The sequence below is a fragment of the Narcine bancroftii genome, chromosome 7 (assembly GCF_036971445.1).
Source record: "Narcine bancroftii isolate sNarBan1 chromosome 7, sNarBan1.hap1, whole genome shotgun sequence".
NCBI lineage: Eukaryota > Metazoa > Chordata > Chondrichthyes > Torpediniformes > Narcinidae > Narcine > Narcine bancroftii.
The window spans coordinates 155,395,710-155,418,511 of NC_091475.1; the positions used below are offsets into that span (position 1 = coordinate 155,395,710).

Below are 22,802 nucleotides of genomic sequence, written 5' to 3' on the forward strand. Positions count from 1 at the left end.
AAATTCAGTTACTAAGGTGCAAGAAAAAAAAGGTGGTGGTACAATAGTGCAGTCCTCTTTGTGATGCTAGTATATTTTATGTCGAATGTACCAATGGGAGGTTCAAGAGCCTGATGGCCATTGGAAAGACACTGTTGAGGCTTCTGGCCTTTGTATCTTCTTCTCAATGGAAGCTGTTAGAAGAGATTGTGATTAGGATGGTGAGGTCCTTAATGATGTCAGATGCCTTCTAGCTCACATAGATGTATTTGATGGACGGAAGTTCAGAGCCTGTGATTGACTTGGCTATGTTTGATAGCTTCTGCAGCTTTCTGTGTGCCTCGGCACTCAAATGATCAAACCAAGCTCTGGTGCAACCACTACGTATATTTTTCACAGAGCATCTGCAAAAGTTTGATAGAGTATTCAACAGTGAGCCAAATTTTCACAGACATTTTAGAAAATATAAGCTTTGGTTTGCCACTATTTCAGTTGCCTCAATGTGCCTCAATGAAATATGGTCTCCCAGGAATTTTAAGGTACTATCCCTCTCCACCTCCATCCCATCAATGTAGATGGGCATCTGGTGCTCGTCCCTGTTTCCTAAAATCAACAATTAATGCCTTGGCATTGGTAACGTTGAGAGAAAGATTCTTGGTCTGGTACCACCCCACTAAATTCTTTACCTCCATCCTGCATTCTGACTCATCATTTCCAGTTATTCACCCAATAATAGTGGTGTTGTCAGTGAATTTATAGATTGCACTGGAGCGAAACTTGGCCACATAGTCATGAGTGTACAGGGATAGTGCAGAGGACTAAGCACATTTCAGGTGATGTAACTGGAATAAAGAGAGTTTTTATCATTGGGATACTAGAGAGAGCCATTGGCATTGTTGTAAAAGCCTTAAAATGTGATCCCTAGTGCTGAAGATCTGAACATTTCATTAGAGACTGTGTTCACCACAACAATTCATCTTCCCCTCTTGCCTGTCCCCACTATCTTTGTTCTTGGGTTGGACAAAACCCAATCTTCAGGCAATTGTGGAATTTTGCTCTTTATGGAATGAGGTTTTTGTACAAAAGTGCTGTGGGTCAATTTTTCTACTCACTTAAGCGGCATCATTTAGCAGAGAGGTGTTATGAAACTTTCCGGAAATATACATTCCTGACAAAGGACTCAGGCACGATCAGTCAACTGCCTTTGACTTCCTGTGGATTCTGCGTGACCTGCTGAGTTTCTCCACCACTTTTATGTACTGCATGGAAATAAATCCACTGGGTTTCTGAAAGACATTTGAAAATCCAGTTGCTGTGACCTGGGAGGTGGTGGTGAGTGGATATGAGAAGAGGAACAGTAGTTGAGGCAGTATGCAGATTGATTTTATAATTGACTGTCAAAATCTTGAAGTGAAATTCCATTTATGTTTGTGAAATATTCTATTTTGTACATTTAAATTGTGATTTAAATATAAGTAAGCAATCTTCCTTTAATATTGTCAAAACAAACATTTTACAGCCAACCTTGAGGGAAAAATTGAATATTTTGGTTGTATTCTGAGGAAACACTGACTCATTGGCTTCCATTTGTGTGGCAGGTGCAGGGACTGATAAAATAGAATTTCAGCCAAATTATTCCATTGCTTCCCCTCCAACAGACAGACAGATTGAGAAGTTGGATGGTTGTTGAGTAGAAGCTTTTGGTGGAAGATTGCTGCTGGAAACTAGTGAAATGCAAAGGGAAACAGATGTTAATGCACCAGTGCATCACAGAGATAAGACTGGATTGCCTGGGATGACAGGGACAAGGGTAGAGTGAATGGTCGATCTGGAAGGGAGGGGCAGGTTGTGGTGTGAGGGAGGATAGATAGGTAAAAGGTCCTGCAGTTCAAACTTTACACTGGATATCGGCAAAACACTGGAAGGAAGTAGATCATTGTGACAGGTGAATTTGATGGGGTGGGTGGAAGACTAACATGAAATTCCTGCAAGCATTTGATGGTTTTCTGAAAACATTTAAACTAACATTTTAAGCAGTTTGTAAAGGAAGAGTATATGTGAGATTGATATAGAACCTGAAATATCATACATAAGAAAAACTATTAAAAATCTGTTATTTTGGAAAATCATTGAGATCAGTAAAATATGCAGGTATAGGCCGAGGAAGTTTGCCGAATGATTAAGGCTTTAATAATTAAGATGACGATCCAGAATCACCAACATTAGATTTTAGATGAGTGCTTGCCTGGTGCTGCTTGAGCTTTTGCTAGTTAAGTTGGGATAGTTGGATGGGCATTACCTTTGGTGCAGACTTGGGATTTGAACACGATGAAAGGAGGCATAAAAGTGTACATGTTCTGATAAAACCATCGAACATTACAGAACAGGAAACAGCACCTTTGACCCTTCTAGTCTGCACCCAGTGCAGAGCTCTCCATACCCCTCCCATCTGTGTACCTGTCAAATTTTTCTTAAATGTAAAAAATTGAGCCCACATTCATCACTTCAGCTGACAGCTGATTTCACACTCCCACTAATCTCTTTGTGAAGAAATTCCCACAATATTCTCCCTCACTTTTCCCCTTTCACCCATATCCTCTGGTTTGTATCTCACCTAACCTCAGTGATGACAGGGACAAGCATTTACTTTGTCTACACCCCTCATAATTTTGTATACGTCTCTCAAATCTCCCCTCATTCTTCTGTGGTCCAGGGAATAAAATCCTAACCCATTCAACCTTTCCACAGGAGCTCTATGGAGAGCATCCTGGCCAGATGTATCACAGTGCAGTACAGTTGCTGTAGAGCACACATGTCAAACTCTGGCCCGCGATATAATTATATTTGGCCCGCAAGATCATTTCAAAAATGTATTAGAGGTGGCCCGCCCTGCAGCGAGAGCCAATGCTGTTTTTTGGTAATGTCACCCCCACCATCCTCCCCCTTCATTGCACATCCTTCCCCATTGTAACACGAGAAATTGTAACACGAGAAGTCTGTCGATGTCATCAGCCGGCAAGCCAGTTGGAAGGCTCCCCGCACAACCAGTCACTTCTCCCACCTGTCGAGCGGTGCGGCGGATGGGCGAGCGCCTGTGATTTCCTGTCGGCGCGACGGACATGGCAGGCTGCGCACAGCCCCCGGGCAGCGCGAGCCCCGCGCGACTGGCACCGGACGGCCCTTCCACAGCGCGAGCGCACTTCTCCCGGTCGCCACGGCCTTCAGCGCTTGCACCCGCGCGGACCCCAGGGACGGCTGGTTCGGCCCTGCATGTGAAGAGAGAGATGGTGGCTGTCCGCAAAGGCTGATCGGCAGCGCGCTGGGCCTGAGTGGGTGGGTAAGCAGGGGTGGGGAAAAGGTGTAGGTGAGGAGTAATGGGCAGGGGAAGTTATGGTGGTGCGAGGGATGAGTAGAAGGAGGGGTGGACAGGGAAGAGGTAAAAGGGGAGGGGCAGGGTGAGTAGGGGAGGGGTGATTAGAGGGTGAGAGACGGGTAGAGGGAGGAACAGGTTGAGGGGAGAGGCAGTAGAGGGGTGTGTATAGGATGGGGTGGGTAGAGGCAGAGTGAGTGGAGTGAGGGGTGAGTAGAGGTTGGGTAAAGGACTGGTCAGGTAGAGGGATGGTGGGTCGAGGGTGAATAGAGGCCTAGAACCTGAGGAGTGAGCAGGAAATGCTGAGTCCTGATGCAGGCCAAAATGGACACAGCCTGTGAATGCTAACTACATCTCCACAGGGACCAAATATGTTTCCCTCAGGTCAAGCAAAGGGTGAACTTGAGCTACCTACTCCTGACCTGTAACATTATCCTCCTAAAGTTATATCCTAAAGTTTAACATTACATATGTTGAAAGAAGAGAAAACATGTAGATGTTGTTGAAAATTTTCAATAAATATTTAGTTCAGCCCTCGACTTAGTCCAAGTTTTTAATTTTGGCCCTCCGTGAATTTGAGTTTGACACCCCTGCTGTAGAGCATTGGATCTGAGGCAATCCACAGGACCATAATGGCAGCTGAAAGGATCAATACTTTCATCGTTGTCCCCCCCCCACAATAAATGTGATCTACTTGGATCATTGTCTGAAGAGGGCTCCTATCACCCCGCATGCAGCATTATCTTGCTACTCCTGCTGGGAAAGAGATATGGGAGTATCAAGCCAGAATACCAGGGGAGAACAACTTCTTTCCACACACAGACAGTGAGACTACTGAACAACTGATGAATTGCTCATACAAATCCTCTAAGACTCTACTATTTATTTAACAATATTTATTTGTTTTTATATACAGATTTACATTCTGCATATGTATCGTTTGTACGTGTGCTATGTCTGAATGTATTTTTGCATTTTTTTTGCACTGAGGACTGGAGAATGCTGTTGTCGGTTTGTACTGTACAATAGGATGATAGTGAAATTGAAATATATTGTACTTCTCTCTATTCAAGACTCAAGAATTATCCTATAGAATGGTGGCTCTCAGCCTTTTTTCACCCAGACTACCTAAAGTATTCCTTTACTTACTATAGGACACCAGTGGTAGGGGGTAAGGTGTGATCAGGAGAGCTGGAGCCTCATCCATGACCACCAACAGGATTTAAAAAATTTATTTTGATGCAAAAATTTTTGAGAGCTTTCTTTTCTTTTTGTCATAACCTTGTTTTTATGTTTCATACATCAGTAATTTTGTTGTGGTGGAACCTCATAACAAACATTTGAACCATCTGTGTTCCTGTACCACAGGGTGAAAAATACTGGTGTAGAAGATGAAATCTAGATGGATTCAATCATTCCTGATCAATAATGTTATCCAATAGTGAACATTTATTTTTATTTGTTCTCTTCCACAGATATATTATCCTAATGACTCTCCAGGATCGGAATGAAAAGCTTTTCTACAGAGTGCTTACTTCCAACATTGAAAGATTTATGCCCATTATTTACACCCCCACAGTGGGTCTGGCATGTCAGCAGTATGGTCTTGCTTTTAGAAGACCAAGGTGAGTCGATGCTTCTGTTTCACAAATCACATCCACCCAAAATCTGTCTTTTTCACAGTGCATAATATATGCAGGATATTTATTCATGACCAGTTAAATTCATTTCATAATTGTTTTCTTGAAATATCATTTCTAAATATTGTCAATATTAAAATGTTTGGTATCTACTTTTATTGTTGATAGTGTAAGGTAAAAACATCATGAGATGGGACCGGAGAAGGAGTCACCCAGTACTAAGGAGTAACAGAATGCAGATGTGACCTTGTACACTCAAGATAAGCTTGGCACTAACAAGCTGATGAGCAGCAGATTAACAGTGAAGGGTAGCAACAGCTTATTCATTGGACAGTGTAATGGTATGATAATTTACTAAGTATGTGTCCCGAGGTATAAAAAAAACACCACTTGCTGATATCAGGGGAATGCGCCTTCTCCAACTAACACTGTTAGTTGTAAGTGTTAGAATCCGGTAATAAAGAACCTTGATTTCGACTCAGTCTGGTGTCTGACTCACTCATTCTTGAACAAAGCAGACCTAACAATAGTCATCAATTCTTTGTTTACTTTTGAGCTCCAGATACACTCTGAGGCCTTGGCTAAATAATATTCCTCTACTGAGCTTGGAAAGTGATTGATGAACCATGAAACTGTTTGACAGTGGGAGCCACCGCAGGCAATGCCAGTGCTGGGCCTTTTCTAGTCTGATGTGATGTCCATTTCTAACCATAGTTTAGATTTTGTGGCCTACTGGGTTAGTCTTGCTGATTTCCATCTGAGATAGTTATCCTGGTTCATATTAGATTTGAACCATTACATTGGATGACGTTTAACTCACTAAGTCATCTGGAAAGATTTTTAATATTAATTTCAGTTTGGTGGCCAAATCGCACATGATTTTGACCTAGCTGAGTTATTTTGTCATGGTAATGAGGTTAGTTTAATTCCAACATTTCTTCTCTTGCGTGGAGAAGGGTTGAAGTCAATTTTTAAATGGCCCCTTGTGCAATAATCAAAAGTGTGCCATTGACATTTATTGTTATTGGGCTTTTGCACTCTAGGTATGTAGATTACAGGGTGAAAGAGAGTACTTAAATCTATTTACAGTGGTTACAAAATTCCCACCATTTAGCATAATTTCTCCACCAATTGGCTTCAAACCCATTCAATTGAGGGACAGTGGTCTATACTTTATCTTGAAATTGGGCAGTGATCATCAACAACCTCTTTAGTAGTGAAGGATTTGTCTGTCAATCCCCGTGTTATTATTTCCCTGCTCCTTTTTCCATCTCCACAAAAAACAGGGTATATATGAGCCCTCTTGTTTTCCAGCTGAGATTAACAAATTCAACTCCTATCAGTTCATGAACTAGAGAGCTTCTAAGTTGTTACTGGTTCAAACAATATCCTAACAGGAAGGAAATCGGAATATCCAGTCTGTTTGTATATCAATTATAATGAATAATTCGATAACCTTTAATCCTTTATCTGGATAGAATTGTTTCCATCCTGCATTTGAAGGGCCAAGTGGCATACCCATGCTGCACGTTCTTCTATTTCTAAAGTCAATTATCATTGTATAATGAAGCACACCAGCTCAACAGGCCTAGAAACTGCTCAGAAGAGTGCTACCCCATAAGCCAATTAACATTTGTTGTGCAATGGAGTCCAATGCATTGTGTGGAATAAATGCAACTGGAAAACACATTGGCACTTCCAGTGTAAAAGAACATGAAACCAATTGGAGTGTAAATATATACAGTATTAGGGTATTACTTTCAGCAAGGATTTAGAATATATTCTGAATTGCAGGTCAATGACTAAAAGTTGTGTTTTTTTTAAATATGGATTCTTAATGTCTTGAACTAATTTTGCTTATGTTATTTTAAAAATTAGAAAACTACTATTTCTCAAGTGGCCGAGTTTTGCTGTCATCAGACTATTGAATGGATTGCTCATTAATAGAATGATGCTATCTTACACTGTTTTGAACTGAATATTTTCCTTTGCAACACAACATGATGCACTTTTTCACCACCTGTTGGTGATTGGTTGATTTGCTGGGACAGCACTCAAAAAAACATTATTCATTGCATCTCAGTTCATGTCACAATAGGCAATTCAATTTAAGTGTATAGTGTTGGGATACAGGTTTACCACAATTTAGTCAGTTTTGACCTCTGCCTCCTTCCTGGAAGTAGATCAGATAAGACCAAGGTGCAAACCAAAGCCAAGGAAATTGTTGACCCAAGACTGTTGTGTTTGTTTTTGTGATTAATGTAAAGGAGCAAGGGAAGTAATGTAAAAAAAATGCTCAACAAACCATTTGGTCTGTGAGTATTAATGTAGGTGAATGTTTGGACAGCATTGATGCTTCTATTGCATTAACAGTTCAGTTTCTGCCTTTAATATAATCATTATCTTGTATGCAGCTTGAGAGCTTGTATTGCCATTATGAATGAACAATTTTGCAACTTAAAATGTAAAATGCATTGGGAGGAATTAATTAAAAAAAAAACAAGTATTAGTGGTGAAAATAATTCGAATGTCTTCTTCTTGTCAGCAGTACTTACACATTTTTAAAAAATCTTCCAGACACTTCATTCTCCCTTTTCTTTTCTGAAATATTTTCAACTGTTTGCTTTCCTTTTTTTGAGTAATTTGACTTGTTTATTCCATTTCCAATCCTATTATTTCCTTTCTCTTCCCTCAAATTTAATTTGCCCAATGAACACTATCTTAGAATGACCAGTTTCAGCAAATCTGGGGCAACTGTTATCTATGGTTTCCTGTGTTTCTTTTGAACAAGGACAGGCTTTTGTTGAGTAATTTTCATTGCATTGTCCTCCCACAACTGGCCTCCTGTTAGCAGAGTGCATGATTTAATTCTGTCAGTTTTTAATCCAGTCGAGCTTTTATTTGAATTTCTTGCGCACAGTGAAGCATGTGTTTAAATGTTAAGGTATAACAATGAAGCCTTTGATGCCTGCAAAAGGGTAGAGCATCACAAGCAGTTAGGGTTTGGGTGGGGGTCTCAATTTACATGAGTACTGCATAAATGTCAAAGTGCCTGACTTCAGGCACTACATGTGGAAGTCAGCATGCAGAGAAACAAAATTGAGTAAAATGTTTGCCTTTTTTAAAGTGAGTTTCCACACTACTACAATTTTCAGTTTCCATTTCAGAGAATTCTAGTGATACCCTCTGGCAATTCTACTGGGGTCACAGTCTCCAATTTTATTTTTTGTTACAATATCCGCCCCTTGGCACTAAGGTTGAAAGAATACTGACACAATGTCCCAGGAATTAACGGGGAATTAACTGGGACAGACAGGGTCCAGTGGAAAAGAAAACAGTCAGCACGCCAACGTCAAATGACATCAAGTCACGCTGGGGATCGACAGTGTCTACCCCTACTTGTATCCCTGGCGTCAACCGACACCGACAGGCTTGCCGATTAAACCAGTGGAAAAAGGATAGCAGAAAGTCCCCCATTTCCATTTGAAGGTAGAACATTCCAATCCACAGGGATGAATGTGTTTAGTGGAAAAGCAGTCATGGTCCCAGTTAAGGGTGGCTCAGTGGAAACAGCACAAATGGCTTCCTATCCCGGGACACTGCACGGCCAATTAACTGGGATGCCAGTGGAAAAGAGGCTAGGGGAATCTCAGATGAGACTTTAAACAGATTTTTTTAAAAAAACATTTTTTTCTCCAGAATGGATGCAAGAGGTTGAAATTTTATTAACTGCTGTTATACATTTGCTGCAATGAGTGACAGCTACCTCAACATTTTACATACATGGCTTCAGAAATACCAGATGATGATTGGGACACTCCACTTTCATTGCCTACAATTTAAATGTTCTAAGCATTTATATAGTGATTTGTGGTGTTACGAGCCCAGAGGACCCCAAAACCCAGCTGCAATAGATATTCACCAAGACAAATGGTTACTTAAACAAAAGTTACTTTTAATTATCTTTAAACATGAAAATAGAATCAAACTTTAACTTATCAGTATTAACTTACTTAACCTAACTTAACCCCCTTCTAATTCTAAGTGCACGTGTAAGTTCAGATAAGTTCCTTGGTTCGCAGTCCAATCTTACTTCTCATTCCTCCAAGTTCACTAGTTGCAGGCAATTCTTATACTGTGCTCAGAATTTTACATTTATAAAGTTCATCAGGCTTTGGTGCTTGAAAGGTAAATGGTTACTGCTCAGGAAGGTTCCTGTCGGTTTTAAGAGAGAGATTTGTTGTTCCTTTTTAATCAGCCTCTTTAGTGTCTTGCTGATGAAACTTGCCCCTTCAGGGTTCTCCAGATGATAACTTCTTTCTTTCAGATCACCACAGAGTTCCGTTTTGTTTCTCTTATTCCAAGTGAAACATTGGACAGCCAGTCCTCTCTTCTTATATGAATCACAAGGGGTTTGACCAGACCATCTTACAACTGGGCTTTCCATAAGCTTGACAGCTTGTCCTGTTCCAGTCCCAGCTACTTCTGCTGGCTGTAACACTGTACAAGTGATCTCTGTGTCTCTCACTCTCTCAAAAAGCCTGTTTGACTTTCTCTGCTTGCAAAACCATATAACCCTCTTACAACAGCAAGTTCTCCTCCAGACAATATGTAGCTCCAACAAGCTCTTTCATCTGTTGCCTTTTGTAAACAACAATCCATTAGTGAAGTCTCTTGAGCACTCTTCAAAGCTCTTGCAAAAGGTCTGAGGCCCCAATATGTCTCACATGGGGCAGAGATCCAGTATTTCAAATAATATGTTTTAAAGTGTTTGTATGTAACCTACATACAAACCCTTCCCAATTTATCTCCTAAAAAACTTATCTAGATACTCTGTCACAGTGGTCATTTCTGCCTTCGATATTTTTAATTCTTCTTGGATGATGAAATTTTAACACTAATGCTGTGGGAAAACATTTATTCCTTGCACTCATTAATGTTTGTAAATCGGAAACTGGGATTTGCCTGGCAGATGATATTCCAAATTATCCATGAATTGATCCTCGTTGCAATTGCCTGACTGTATAAGTCTTTAAAAGGGCCCCTTTATGAGATTGTTATTGAGGAATCTGATGGTGCAGCTGTTTTGAACCTGTTGGTGCGAGTCTTTTGGCACCTATGCCTTTTTCCAGATGGTAGCAGCAAGAATAGTGTGTGTACTGGGTGATGTGGATCCTTGATGATTGCTGCTGCTTAATGGTGGGGAGGGTTTTGCCTGTGATGGGGCATTGTCTACTACCTTTTACAGGGCTTTACACTCAGCGGTATTGGTGTCCTCAAACTGGACCATGATACAGCCAGTCAGCACACCTTCCACTTCACGTCTTTTGAAATTTGCCAGGTTTTCCTTCCCTTGTCATTACCAAACCTCCACAAACTCCTGAAGAAGCAGAGGTGGTGACATGCCTTCTTCACGATGCCATTAGTGTGTTGGGTCCAGGAAAGATCTCAAGGACTTAAATTTGCTCTTGCTCTCCACTTCTGATTTTCCCAATGATCATTGGATTTTATACTTTTGGTTTTTCCTTCCTTAAAGTCAAAATTAGCTCATTGGATTTGGTGACATTGAGTGTGAGGTTGTTGTTGGTGCACCATTCAGCCAAGTTTTCAATCTCCCTCCTGTATGCTGACTCATCACACCTTTTTCTAATTCCCACTACTGTGGTATCATCAGCGAATTTGAAGATGGTGTTGTCATCATTATCAAGCCATACATTCATGGGTGTATAGCAAGTGGAGCAGGGATGAGACTGCAGCCATGTGGTGCTCCGGTACTGATGGAAATTGTGGAGGAGATGCCTTACCAATCCTCACTGATTGTGGTCTGGAGGTGAAGAAATGCAGGATCCAATTACTGAGTGGGGTGTTGAAATCCAGGTCTTGGATTTTGCTAATCAATTTTGACGGGATAGTGGTGTTAAATGCCAAACTGTAGTCGATAAAGAGCATCCTTCAAGAAGAAGTGTAATGAAAATTATTTTCCACACCACTCTCTTTAATATTTTCTATTTTCTCAAATTTAATATCTTTTTGGGTGATTTACCACTTTAGGAAACTATTTTCTTAGCAGCAGAATTAAATGAGTGAGAAAAGGAAATGAAGATGCATGATTTTCCAGTTATTTCTTCCAGAAATCTGACCATGAAATTCTAAAGACAATCCTCAGATTATTCAGAAAAAGTACAAATAAGATCCTTTTTTTTTAAAGAAAACACAGATGTTCATTTTTAAAATTTTAATTGAAGACATGCGTGTCCCATTTCCCCAAGTCAGGTACATAGATACATCTCCTCCCTCTTGGCTTCAGATAAACCACTAGTCTTCACAATGGTATGTGAGAATTTGTCAATTCCACACAAATATACTTTGCTCCAGCAAAATTAAAATGTAGGAGGTTAGCTGGTGCGGGAATGGTAAATCGGAACGGACCAGAAGGGCCGATATGGCCTGTTTCCGTTCTGTAAATTGTTATAAAGTCCGACATGCCTATGGTGGGTCTCTTAAAGTTAACTGCCTTGATTATTTTATTATGAACCATAGTGGAAGAATAAAAGGCTAATGAGAGCAAAAATGATTGAGAAAGCTTCTATTGGAAAAGGGTTGATAAGTCAAGAGTGGGACAGTGGATAGGTAAGATCAGAGAATTAATAATTTAAGAAAACAAAGAAATGTCAGATAAGTTAAACCCATACTTGTCTTTGTTTCTTTATGATACAGGGGACTAAAGGTAACGGATGGGGCTGGGTTTAAAGAGCATAAAAGAAATTCTATCCTGAGGACAGGTACTGGGAAGAACTCACAGGTCAAAAAATGAATAAGTTATCCAGATTTCAGATTTATTGTCAAAGTACATACATGATTTTTTTTTCTGTGGGCGAAGCAGAACTGCAAAACTAAAACTGCAAAAATAAAACTGTACACAGTGTATACATGTAAACAAATAACGAATGTAAACAAACTGTCCAATACAGAGAGAATTAAAAAAATCAATGAAGTGCAAAAGTAAGAGACCTTAAATGAGTCCCTGATTGAGTTTGTTGCTGACGGGTCCGGTGGTGATGGTGCAGCTGTTCCTGAACCTGGGTGGTGCCAGTCTTGTACCTATACCTTTTTCCTAATGGCAGCAGCAAGAACAGAGCATGTGCTGTTTGGTGTGGATCCTTGATCATTGCTCCTGCTCTCTGACAGCAGTGTTCCCTGTAGATATAGGTATTAATGTAGGATGTTACCTCAATGGCATTATAATTACAGGTCAACATGTTTCTGAGCACTTATCTAACCTAGCAAAAGTTCTAACCCGATTGCAACAAGCAAACACCCGTCTGCACCAGAACAGGTGTGTAACATATTTAGGCTTTACAATTAACAGTAAGGGAGTCCGAATGGACACGACTGGTACCATAGATGTCTGCAGAGCACCCTACCCAACAAACCAAGCTGAATTGCAGTAATTCCTGGGTTTGGTTAACCATTATTGAAAGCACATTCCAAATATGTCAATGCTGTGCAGCCCCCTAAACCAGTTGTTATGAAAAGACCAGAAATGGTGCTGGAATGAAGAGACTAGTAACATAGTGGATCGTTTGAAAGAACTACTAACGTCAAGGGCGTGGCGATGTGAAGGATCGAGACAGATATGTCTTGGATAACCTCTCTGTGAAGAGTATTAGAAAGATGATTTTAAAAGTTTAAATTTTATAATTTTTCACTGTGGATGAACAAAATGAATACTAAGAAGGCAAGACAGCAATAAACAAAATCAGAAGAGACTCCAACTCAGCCAGGAATGTCAAATGAAAGCCCGAAGGGAGTGGCACTAGAGTGGTCTTGGGACCAGCGGAACCCAGCAGTGCTGTGGGGGGGAGGGGTGGTGGTCGGCGTGAGACCTGAATACAATCCTGGATGTATAGCCAATCGTTATCCAATCGTTTCACGGGTGTTTAAACCACAATGAGAGGTATGTCGGATAAGATGACTGAATTTAGAGGTAATTGATTTAATGGAGAAATGGGCCAAGTGGAAGTTGACTTGGTTAAAATGCAAAAAAACTGGAAACTTTGGAAGAGGATGCAAAGAAATGGGACTTGGATAAACAAGCTACGCTGGACAAGATTGACCACAGGAAGAATTTTAGCAGATGCAATAATGTTCGAATTATTGGCTTGAAGGAAGAGAATGAAGGGAGAGACCCAGTGAGCTTCTTTGAAGCTTGGATCCCACAAATGTTGGGAGAAAATAAATTCAACAGAAAACTACAAATTGAAAGGGTTCATCAGACACTCTGACCCAATAGATCTTGATGAGCAGCGATTGCGGCTCGTCCAGGTGAGATTTCTAAGTTACCAGGAATGGGAAGCAGTTTTGGGAGTAGCATTTGATTACTCCAAGCAGCACAATGTCCCGCTCGAGATTAATGACAGAAAGGAGTTATTCTTTCAAGACTTTAGCCCAACTTTGATTAATCAAAGGAAGGAGTTTGACGATGTAAAAAGACAATTGCAGTCAAAAAATATAAAATACTCGATGATACAACTTGCAACTCTGAGGGTTGAAGTAACGGATGGTAATCAATGTTTTATCAAGAGTAAGAAAGAAGTGGAAGAATTTCTACAAGTCCATGGTCTGGATGGTGACAGAGCAGTTCATCTGGCACAGGCAGTGGAAGCAGATCATGGGTTGGGCCAGAACATGCACCCATTGCCAAATGTCCAAGGTACACAGGCACACCAGGGCATCCGTGCAAGAGTTTGAGGACGTCCGGGAATGCTTCAGCCACATTCACGTGGACATAGTCGGGCCCTTACTCTGTTACCTGTTCACGGTGGTGGACCGCACCACTTGTTGGCCCGAGGCGATCCCGATGCCAGACTGCTCCACAGACTCCTGCTCCAGAACGCTGTTGCACGGTTGGGTTGCCTGGTTCAGCATTCCGAATCACCTCACCAATGATCGGGGCGCCCAGTTCACCTCTGTGCTCTGGCACAGCTTGCCAACAGGTTGGGCATCGAGCTACACCGCACCACAGCTTATCACCCTCAGGCCAATGGTCTGGTCGAGCCTCTTAATCGGCACTTAGGGCCTGCTACACTGCTGCCAACTGGGTGGACGAACTGGCATCCACTCCACGCCCAAGGAGGATCTGTAGGCGTCATCAGCTGAGCTGGTCTGTGGCGCACCGCTGGCACTTCCTGGTGAGTTCATCAACACGCCTCACAACCCCCAGCAGTCGCTGCATGAGCTGCTTCCCCACCTCTGGGCCCGCTTGGACTCCTTCGCACCCCCAACGCCACCCAGACACGGCACATGGTCATCTCACGTCCTCAGCGAGCTGTTTCCGCAGAGTACGTTTTTATTCGGCGGGGCCCGCCCGCTGCACCTCTGCAGAGAACTTACGAGGGGCCGTACAGGGTTGTCCAGCGTTCAGGGTCTACGTTCACACTGGACATCAGTGGCAGGTGGGAACTGTTTACTGTGGACAGGCTGAAGCCAGCTCGCCTTGACCCCACCAAACCAGTGATTGTGGCCCAGCCCAAGAAGCGAGGGCGCCCAGCTAAAAAGGACATTGGCGCCGGTTTTTTTTGGGGTGGGGGCTGTGTGGCGGCACACCACTAGGCAGGCAAACAAGCCCCGATTGTAATCCATGAGGCGGGGCATTCGGCCAAAATGGCGCCGTCGGGAGTTTCCACTTCTTCTCAGCACAGGGCTCAGAAGCCCGCGCTGGAGGACCACATGACGCCCGGGTGACGTCAGCGCCCCCCAGCACAGTTCTCAGCCAGGTCCGGGCTGGGAGTATAAGTCCAGCCCAGCAGCCTGCAATAAACCAGTTCTTCTCACTGAGCTCAACCCATCAGGTTGTGTGTTCTTTCAGTAGCAGTGTAGCTGCCGCTGCAGTTCCTTTTTTTTAAAAAGCTAGTTGTGACCAACGCTCAGAGGTTAATCCAAGAAATCTTTGATTTGTTTTTATTTATTGCATTCTAATGTTCTTTTTTTTCCCCTCCAGAGGATTGTTCATTACTATTCATGACAAGGGCCACATTGCTACTATGTTAAACTCTTGGCCTGAAGAAGATATAAAGGTAGGATATTTTTCAGGATCTGCAGTTCTATTTTAATTGTGATTATGAAAATTATTATTGAAGCATGACACATGGAAGGCCAAGGTGGAGAGGAGCAATGTAAGCATAAGATCAGCAACTATTGTCACTCCCTAAATGCTCTGGAGAAGGCGGTACCACCTTCTTGAACTGCTACAGTTCTATTGTTGAAAGTATTTCCACAGTGTAATTGGATTTGGATTTCCAGGATTTAGACCTAGCAACAATGAAGGATGTGTTTCCACATTTATCCAAGGCAGAGTGGTACCTGCAAGTGGGTCCTGTTCCAATGTGCCTGTTGCTTTTGTCCTCCTTTGTGGTTGTGGGTTTCAAGGATTCTGTGAATACCCTGGGTAGGTAATTGCACTGCATTTTGCAGATGATACAGACTGCATCAATGTGCAAGATTAGTAGAAGGGATTAATGATTAGGGCATGGATATGATTCCAATCAAGTGGATTGCTTTGTTTTGGATAGTTTGAACTTCTTCAATGATGTTGGAACTGTTGCGTACAATGTCATAGTATATTTAACAAGACCAGAAATATCATTGAATAAGTTGAATATGAGATTAATAGGATATGGATAGGTATCAGATTATAAATTTAATGTTGATAAAAGTGAGGTGATGCCTATGGTTGATTTGAATTATTCACAATGTAAGAGATTGACAAAATTCAAGTGGCAAAAAGAAGCAATTAAATATTTAGGAATAAAAATTGATAGAAATAGAAATAATTTATTAAGCTAATTTACTTACCGCTATTTAAAAAAGATTGAAGAAGATCTGAGAAGATGGAAAGATTTAACAATAACATGGTGAATTATATTAAGATGAATATTTTCTCGGAGTTTGAATAAAATTATACGAGAATTTATTTGGAAAGGTAAAATGCCAAGAATTGGTCTTGAAAAATTAACATGGAAATTTGATCAGGATTACTGAATTTTAAAAATTGTTATAAATCACCTCAATTAAGAGTTTTGTCCTCCTATCAAATAGGTGAGAAAACAGCTTGGGTTGAAATTGAAATGAATAAAATTGGAGGAATTATCCCAGAACAAATTTTGTATAAATGGAATAGTGAATTGTTTAAAGGAAAAATGGAAGGTCCAATTTTAAAACATGTATTGAAAATATGGAATGGGATTCATTTGGAGAGGGATTAAAAATGATCAATTACCCAAAATGCTGTTAAAACAAAATCAGCTTATTTCTTTCACTTTGAATAATTCTTTATTTGATCATTGCTATAGTAAATGTATACAGAAGATACAAGATTGTTTTTTTGGATCTTTTTTACTTTTGAGCAATTAAAAGATAAATATAATATACAAAATAATATCATTTTTGAATATTATCAACTAAAATCATATCTAAAAAAGAAATTTGAGACTACCCAAACAAAATCTATTTGAATGTATAATAACAGATACATTTATTATTAAGAAATTTATTAAAAATAGACAGATGGCATATTGAAATGCAAAATTGTATACCATTAGAAAAAATTTCCTTGTAATTTAAGGAATCGAATTGAAAACTTGTATAAAATTTGGGAACCATCCACATCCTCCACTTTGCCCACCCCTCTCAGTTAGTTATTATAAAAAATAGACAATTAATATATATGTGGAAGTAGGTGTTCTTTCTTTTGGGGAAAGGGGAGAAAATTAAAAATTTATTGTATCATTTTGTATGGTTTATCATTACTGTATTATTGAATTTATACTTTGTATTGATACAAATGATAAATAAAATGTTCAAAAAAAAGAAATTTATTACTAATATGTATATAAAATTACAAGAAACTAAAAGAAAAAAAGATTTATATAAATCAGAATTACGATGGGAGAAAGATTTAAATATACAGATCCAAGAGGAAATATGGTCAAAATTGTGTCAAGAGATTGTAACTAATACAGTTAATGCTAGATATCAATATAATTTTCTACATCATTTATATTATACTCCACATAAACTGAATGGACTTGATTCTAATTATCCGAATAAATGTTTTCGATGTTAAATAGGGACCTTTATGTGAAAGTGGAACAATTTTGGAAAGATTTGAATATAAATTATGAAGATAAAGATACAAAAAGATCTAAGAATATTTTTACTTGGGGAATATAAATGAAGAAGATATAAAATTGAAATTGGATAAATGTCAAGAAAAACTTTTAAATATAGTTGTAGCAACAGCAAATAAATGTATAGGAGTAATGTGGAAAACTGAGAATTTGGTAAAAAGAGACAGATGGTATATTGAAATGCAATATTGTATACCTTTAGAAAAAATTACTTATAGTTTAAGAAATTGAATTGAAAACTTTTATAAAATTTGCAAATCATATATGGATTTTATGAATAAAAGTCCATCCACATCCTCCACCTTGCCCACCCCTCTCAGTAAGTAATGTGACAGAGTATTTAGAGGTGGTTTGGGAGGAATTGTTAGAACAGGTTGCACACTAACATTTGCAGGACTTTTTCAGAATGCTTAGTGCAGAAAGCAACAAAGTAGCAACATACATTTTGCCCGGGAACATGTGATATTTGCAGACAGCAGAGAACAGATTTGCTTTCAGAGAGGGAGGGAGTGAAACAGAGAGGAGAGACACAGAAATCAGTTCCAGAGGGACAAGCTGGCAAACTTTGGAAGGCAGCTTGGTCAAAAGAGAAGACTGGCAGTCTGAAAGGTGACCTGAAAGAAAGAGGATCATCTGGAGAACCCTGAAGGGGGCAAGTTTCGTCAGCAAAACTGATTGAGAAGGAATCCGTTGCAGATATCCTGGAAAAGGAATCTTTCTCTGAAAACCAGCAAGAACCTTCCTGAGTGGTAACCACTTACCTGTTAAACACCAAAGCCTGGTGAACTTTGTTAATGCTAACTTCTATGCAGAGTGCAAAAATTGCCTGCAACCATTGAGATTGGACAGTGATCCAATCTTAAATATAATCTTAAATATACATTACACACACCTGCGCTTAGTATTAGAGGGGGGATTAAGTAGGTTAGGTAGGTTAAGTAAGTTGATAGTAATAAGTTAAAGTTTAATTCTATTTTCTTGTTCAAATATAATTAAACACTTCTTTTGTGTTGTGCATATCTATTGATGCTGGCTTTTGGGGTCCTCTGGACTCTAACAATTAAAAAAAAATTAATATATATATGTAGAAGTAGGCGTCCTTTCTTTTTTTCTTTTTGGGGGAAGGGGGTTGGAGAGAAAATTAAAAATTCATTGTATCATCCTGTATGGTTTAAGTTACTATATTATTGAATTTATACTTTGTATTGATACAAATGATAAATAAAATTTTCAAAAGAAAAAAATGTTGTTGGAACCGCAGCTTCCAAACAAATGGAGAGTGTCCCATAATGCTCCTGACCTGTGCCTTGCTCATGTTAGAAAAGCTTTTAGGCCTTTAAGCCACATTGCAAAATTTCCATCCCCTGACCTGTTCTACTCATAAATATACAAGTTTTTGATCAATAGTAACCCACACTCCATTTCCACCCACCCAGGGTGACTCAGCCACAATAATATATGTATGGTACAAGAAAGCACAGAATTTTATAGTTGGCATTCAGACCCTTGTGCATTGTCTGCCTTTACATGCTCCTAACCACTAGATTTTATTTCCTGCACATCACAGAATGGTGGGCCATTCAACAGGGGAAAAATTTGTACTGCAAGATTGGGTGCAGTGTCTTCCTTCAAAATGACAGAATTTACAGGATGCAATCCATATTTGATAACGTGTTAGAAACAAAAACACGATCAAAATTTTTTGTGGGATTCCCTGCCTAGTGTCTGGGGGCCATTATTCGATTCATATTTACAATATATACACATAACCTTGTTTAGAGGGAGGGGGTTGATTAGTAGAGAGATTTTTTTTCCTTTTCATTATTTAGAGTAATAAGTAAAGGGGGTTTAACCCTTCTCCATTAACAATGGCGTGAAGCAAGGCTGTGTTCTCGCACCAACCCTCTTTTCAATCTTCTTCAGCATGATGCTGAACCAAGCCATGAAAGACCCCAACAATGAAGACGCTGTTTACATCCGGTACCGCACGGATGGCAGTCTCTTCAATCTGAGGCGCCTGCAAGCTCACACCAAGACACAAGAGAAACTTGTCCGTGAACTACTCTTTGCAGACGATGCCGCTTTAGTTGCCCATTCAGAGCCAGCTCTCCAGCGCTTGACGTCCTGCTTTGCGGAAACTGCCAAAATGTTTGGCCTGGAAGTCAGCCTGAAGAAAACTGAGGTCCTCCATCAGCCAGCTCCCCACCATGACTACCAGCCCCCCCACATCTCCATCGGGCACACAAAACTCAAAACGGTCAACCAGTTTACCTATCTCGGCTGCACCATTTCATCAGATGCAAGGATCGACAATGAGATAGACAACAGACTCGCCAAGGCAAATAGCGCCTTTGGAAGACTACACAAAAGAGTCTGGAAAAACAACCAACTGAAAAACCTCACAAAGATAAGCGTATACAGAGCCGTTGTCATACCCACACTCCTGTTCGGCTCCGAATCATGGGTCCTCTACCGGCACCACCTACGGCTCCTAGAACGCTTCCACCAGCGTTGTCTCCGCTCCATCCTCAACATCCATTGGAGCGCTTTCATCCCTAACGTCGAAGTACTCGAGATGGCAGAGGTCGACAGCATCGAGTCCACGCTGCTGAAGATCCAGCTGCGCTGGATGGGTCACGTCTCCAGAATGGAGGACCATCGCCTTCCCAAGATCGTGTTATATGGCGAACTCTCCACTGGCCACCGTGACAGAGGTGCACCAAAGAAAAGGTACAAGGACTGCCTAAAGAAATCTCTTGGTGCCTGCCACATTGACCACCGCCAGTGGGCTGATAACGCCTCAAACCGTGCATCTTGGCGCCTCACAGTTTGGCGGGCAGCAACCTCCTTTGAAGAAGACCGCAGAGCCCACCTCACTTTCAAAAGGCAAAGGAGGAAAAACCCAACACCCAACCCCAACCAACCAATTTTCCCCTGCAACCGCTGCAACCGTGTCTGCCTGTCCCGCATCGGACTTGTCAGTCACAAACGAGCCTGCAGCTGACGTGGACTTTTTACCCCCTCCATAAATCTTCGTCCGCGAAGCCAAGCCAAAGAAAGACAGATCATATCACAGAACAGCATGATCAAATCAGAGAGGTATAAAATATCTTGTGTGAGGAATTTTACGTGTATTATTTGTATAACCTTTTATTTCAATATTGATTTTGGACATATTACAAGTTAAGATTTAATTGTTTAAGTATTTATAATTATAAAATTTGGTGTCCTGAATTAAATAATTTAATGTAATAATTATGGTTATTGCTTCTAATTTTCAACCAATATGTAACATATATGATAGGAATTGATTTATGTTATCATTAGTATACCACGCCATACTGCAATCCACTGAAGAGGTACTGGGCTTCTCCTCCAGGAAAAACAAGGACTGGTTTGACGAAAACAGCCAGGAAATCCAGGAGCTGCTGGCAAAGAAGCGAGCTGCCCACCAGGCTCACCTTACAAAGCCGTCCTGTCCAGAGAAGAAACAAGCCTTCCGTCGCGCATGCAGCCATCTTCAGCGCAAACTCCGGGAGATCCAAAATGAGTGGTGGACTAGCCTCGCCAAACGAACACAGCTCAGCGCGGACATTGGCGACTTCAGGGGTTTCTACGAGGCTCTAAAGGCTGTGTACGGCCCCTCACCCCAAGTCCAAAGCCCGCTGCGCAGCTCAGACGGCAAAGTCCTCCTCAGCGACAAGATCTCCATCCTCAACCGATGGTCAGAACACTTCCAATCTCTTTTCAGTACCAACCGCTCAGTCCAAGATTCCGCCCTGCTCCAGCTCCCTCAACAGCCCCTAAGGCTAGAGCTGGATGAGGTTCCCACACTGGATGAGACATATAAGGCAATCGAACAACTGAAAAGTGGCAAAGCAGCAGGTATGGATGGAATCCCCCCAGAAGTCTGGAAGGCTGGCGGCAAAACTCTGCATGCCAAACTGCATGAGTTTTTCAAGCTTTGTTGGGACCAAGGTAAACTGCCTCAGGATCTTCGTGATGCCACCATCATCACCCTGTACAAAAACAAAGGCGAGAAATCAGACTGCTCAAACTACAGGGGAATCACGTTGCTCTCCATTGCAGGCAAAATCTTCGCTAGGATTCTACTAAATAGAATAATACCTAGTGTCGCTGAGAATATTCTCCCAGAATCACAGTGCGGCTTTCGCGCTAACAGAGGAACCACTGACATGGTCTTTGCCCTCAGACAGCTCCAAGAAAAGTGTAGAGAACAAAACAAAGGACTCTACATCACCTTTGTTGACCTCACCAAAGCCTTCGACACCGTGAGCAGGAAAGGGCTTTGGCAAATACTAGAGCGCATCGGATGTCCCCCAAAGTTCCTCAACATGATTATCCAACTGCACGAAAACCAACAAGGTCGGGTCAGATACAGCAATGAGCTCTCTGAACCCTTCTCCATTAACAATGGCGTGAAGCAAGGCTGTGTTCTCGCACCAACCCTCTTTTCAATCTTCTTCAGCATGATGCTGAACCAAGCCATGAAAGACCCCAACAATGAAGACGCTGTTTACATCCGGTACCGCACGGATGGCAGTCTCTTCAATCTGAGGCGCCTGCAAGCTCACACCAAGACACAAGAGAAACTTGTCCGTGAACTACTCTTTGCAGATGATGCCGCTTTAGTTGCCCATTCAGAGCCAGCTCTTCAGCGCTTGACGTCCTGCTTTGCGGAAACTGCCAAAATGTTTGGCCTGGAAGTCAGCCTGAAGAAAACTGAGGTCCTCCATCAGCCAGCTCCCCACCATGACTACCAGCCCCCCCACATCTCCATCGGGCACACAAAACTCAAAACGGTCAACCAGTTTACCTATCTCGGCTGCACCATTTCATCAGATGCAAGGATCGACAATGAGATAGACAACAGACTCGCCAAGGCAAATAGCGCCTTTGGAAGACTACACAAAAGAGTCTGGAAAAACAACCAACTGAAAAACCTCACAAAGATAAGCGTATACAGAGCCGTTGTCATACCCACACTCCTGTTCGGCTCCGAATCATGGGTCCTCTACCGGCACCACCTACGGCTCCTAGAACGCTTCCACCAGCGTTGTCTCCGCTCCATCCTCAACATCCATTGGAGCGCTCACACCCCTAACGTCGAGGTACTCGAGATGGCAGAGGTCGACAGCATCGAGTCCACGCTGCTGAAGATCCAGCTGCGCTGGATGGGTCACGTCTCCAGAATGGAGGACCATCGCCTTCCCAAGATCGTATTATATGGCGAGCTCTCCACTGGCCACCGTGACAGAGGTGCACCAAAGAAAAGGTACAAGGACTGCCTAAAGAAATCTCTTGGTGCCTGCCACATTGACCACCGCCAGTGGGCTGATAACGCCTCAAACCGTGCATCTTGGCGCCTCACAGTTTGGCGGGCAGCAGCCTCCTTTGAAGAAGACCGCAGAGCCCACCTCACTGACAAAAGGCAAAGGAGGAAAAACCCAACACCCAACCCCAACCAACCAATTTTCCCTTGCAACCGCTGCAATCGTGTCTGCCTGTCCCGCATCGGACTGGTCAGCCACAAACGAGCCTGCAGCTGACGTGGACTTTTTACCCCCTCCATAAATCTTCGTCCGCGAAGCCAAGCCAAAGAAG

The 22,802-nt window shown here is 41.6% G+C and overlaps 1 protein-coding gene across 1 annotated transcript in view; it reads left to right on the forward strand.

The window, feature by feature from the left end:
* The window catches only part of LOC138739245 (NADP-dependent malic enzyme-like), a 130,244-nt gene that overhangs the window by 52,179 nt on the left and 55,263 nt on the right, over positions 1-22,802 (forward strand). Inside the window, exons 3-4 of the mRNA XM_069890903.1 lie at positions 4,825-4,974; positions 14,990-15,065. Of these exons, the coding sequence (XP_069747004.1) occupies positions 4,825-4,974; positions 14,990-15,065 (226 nt within the window). The remainder of the gene's footprint in view (positions 1-4,824; positions 4,975-14,989; positions 15,066-22,802) is intronic.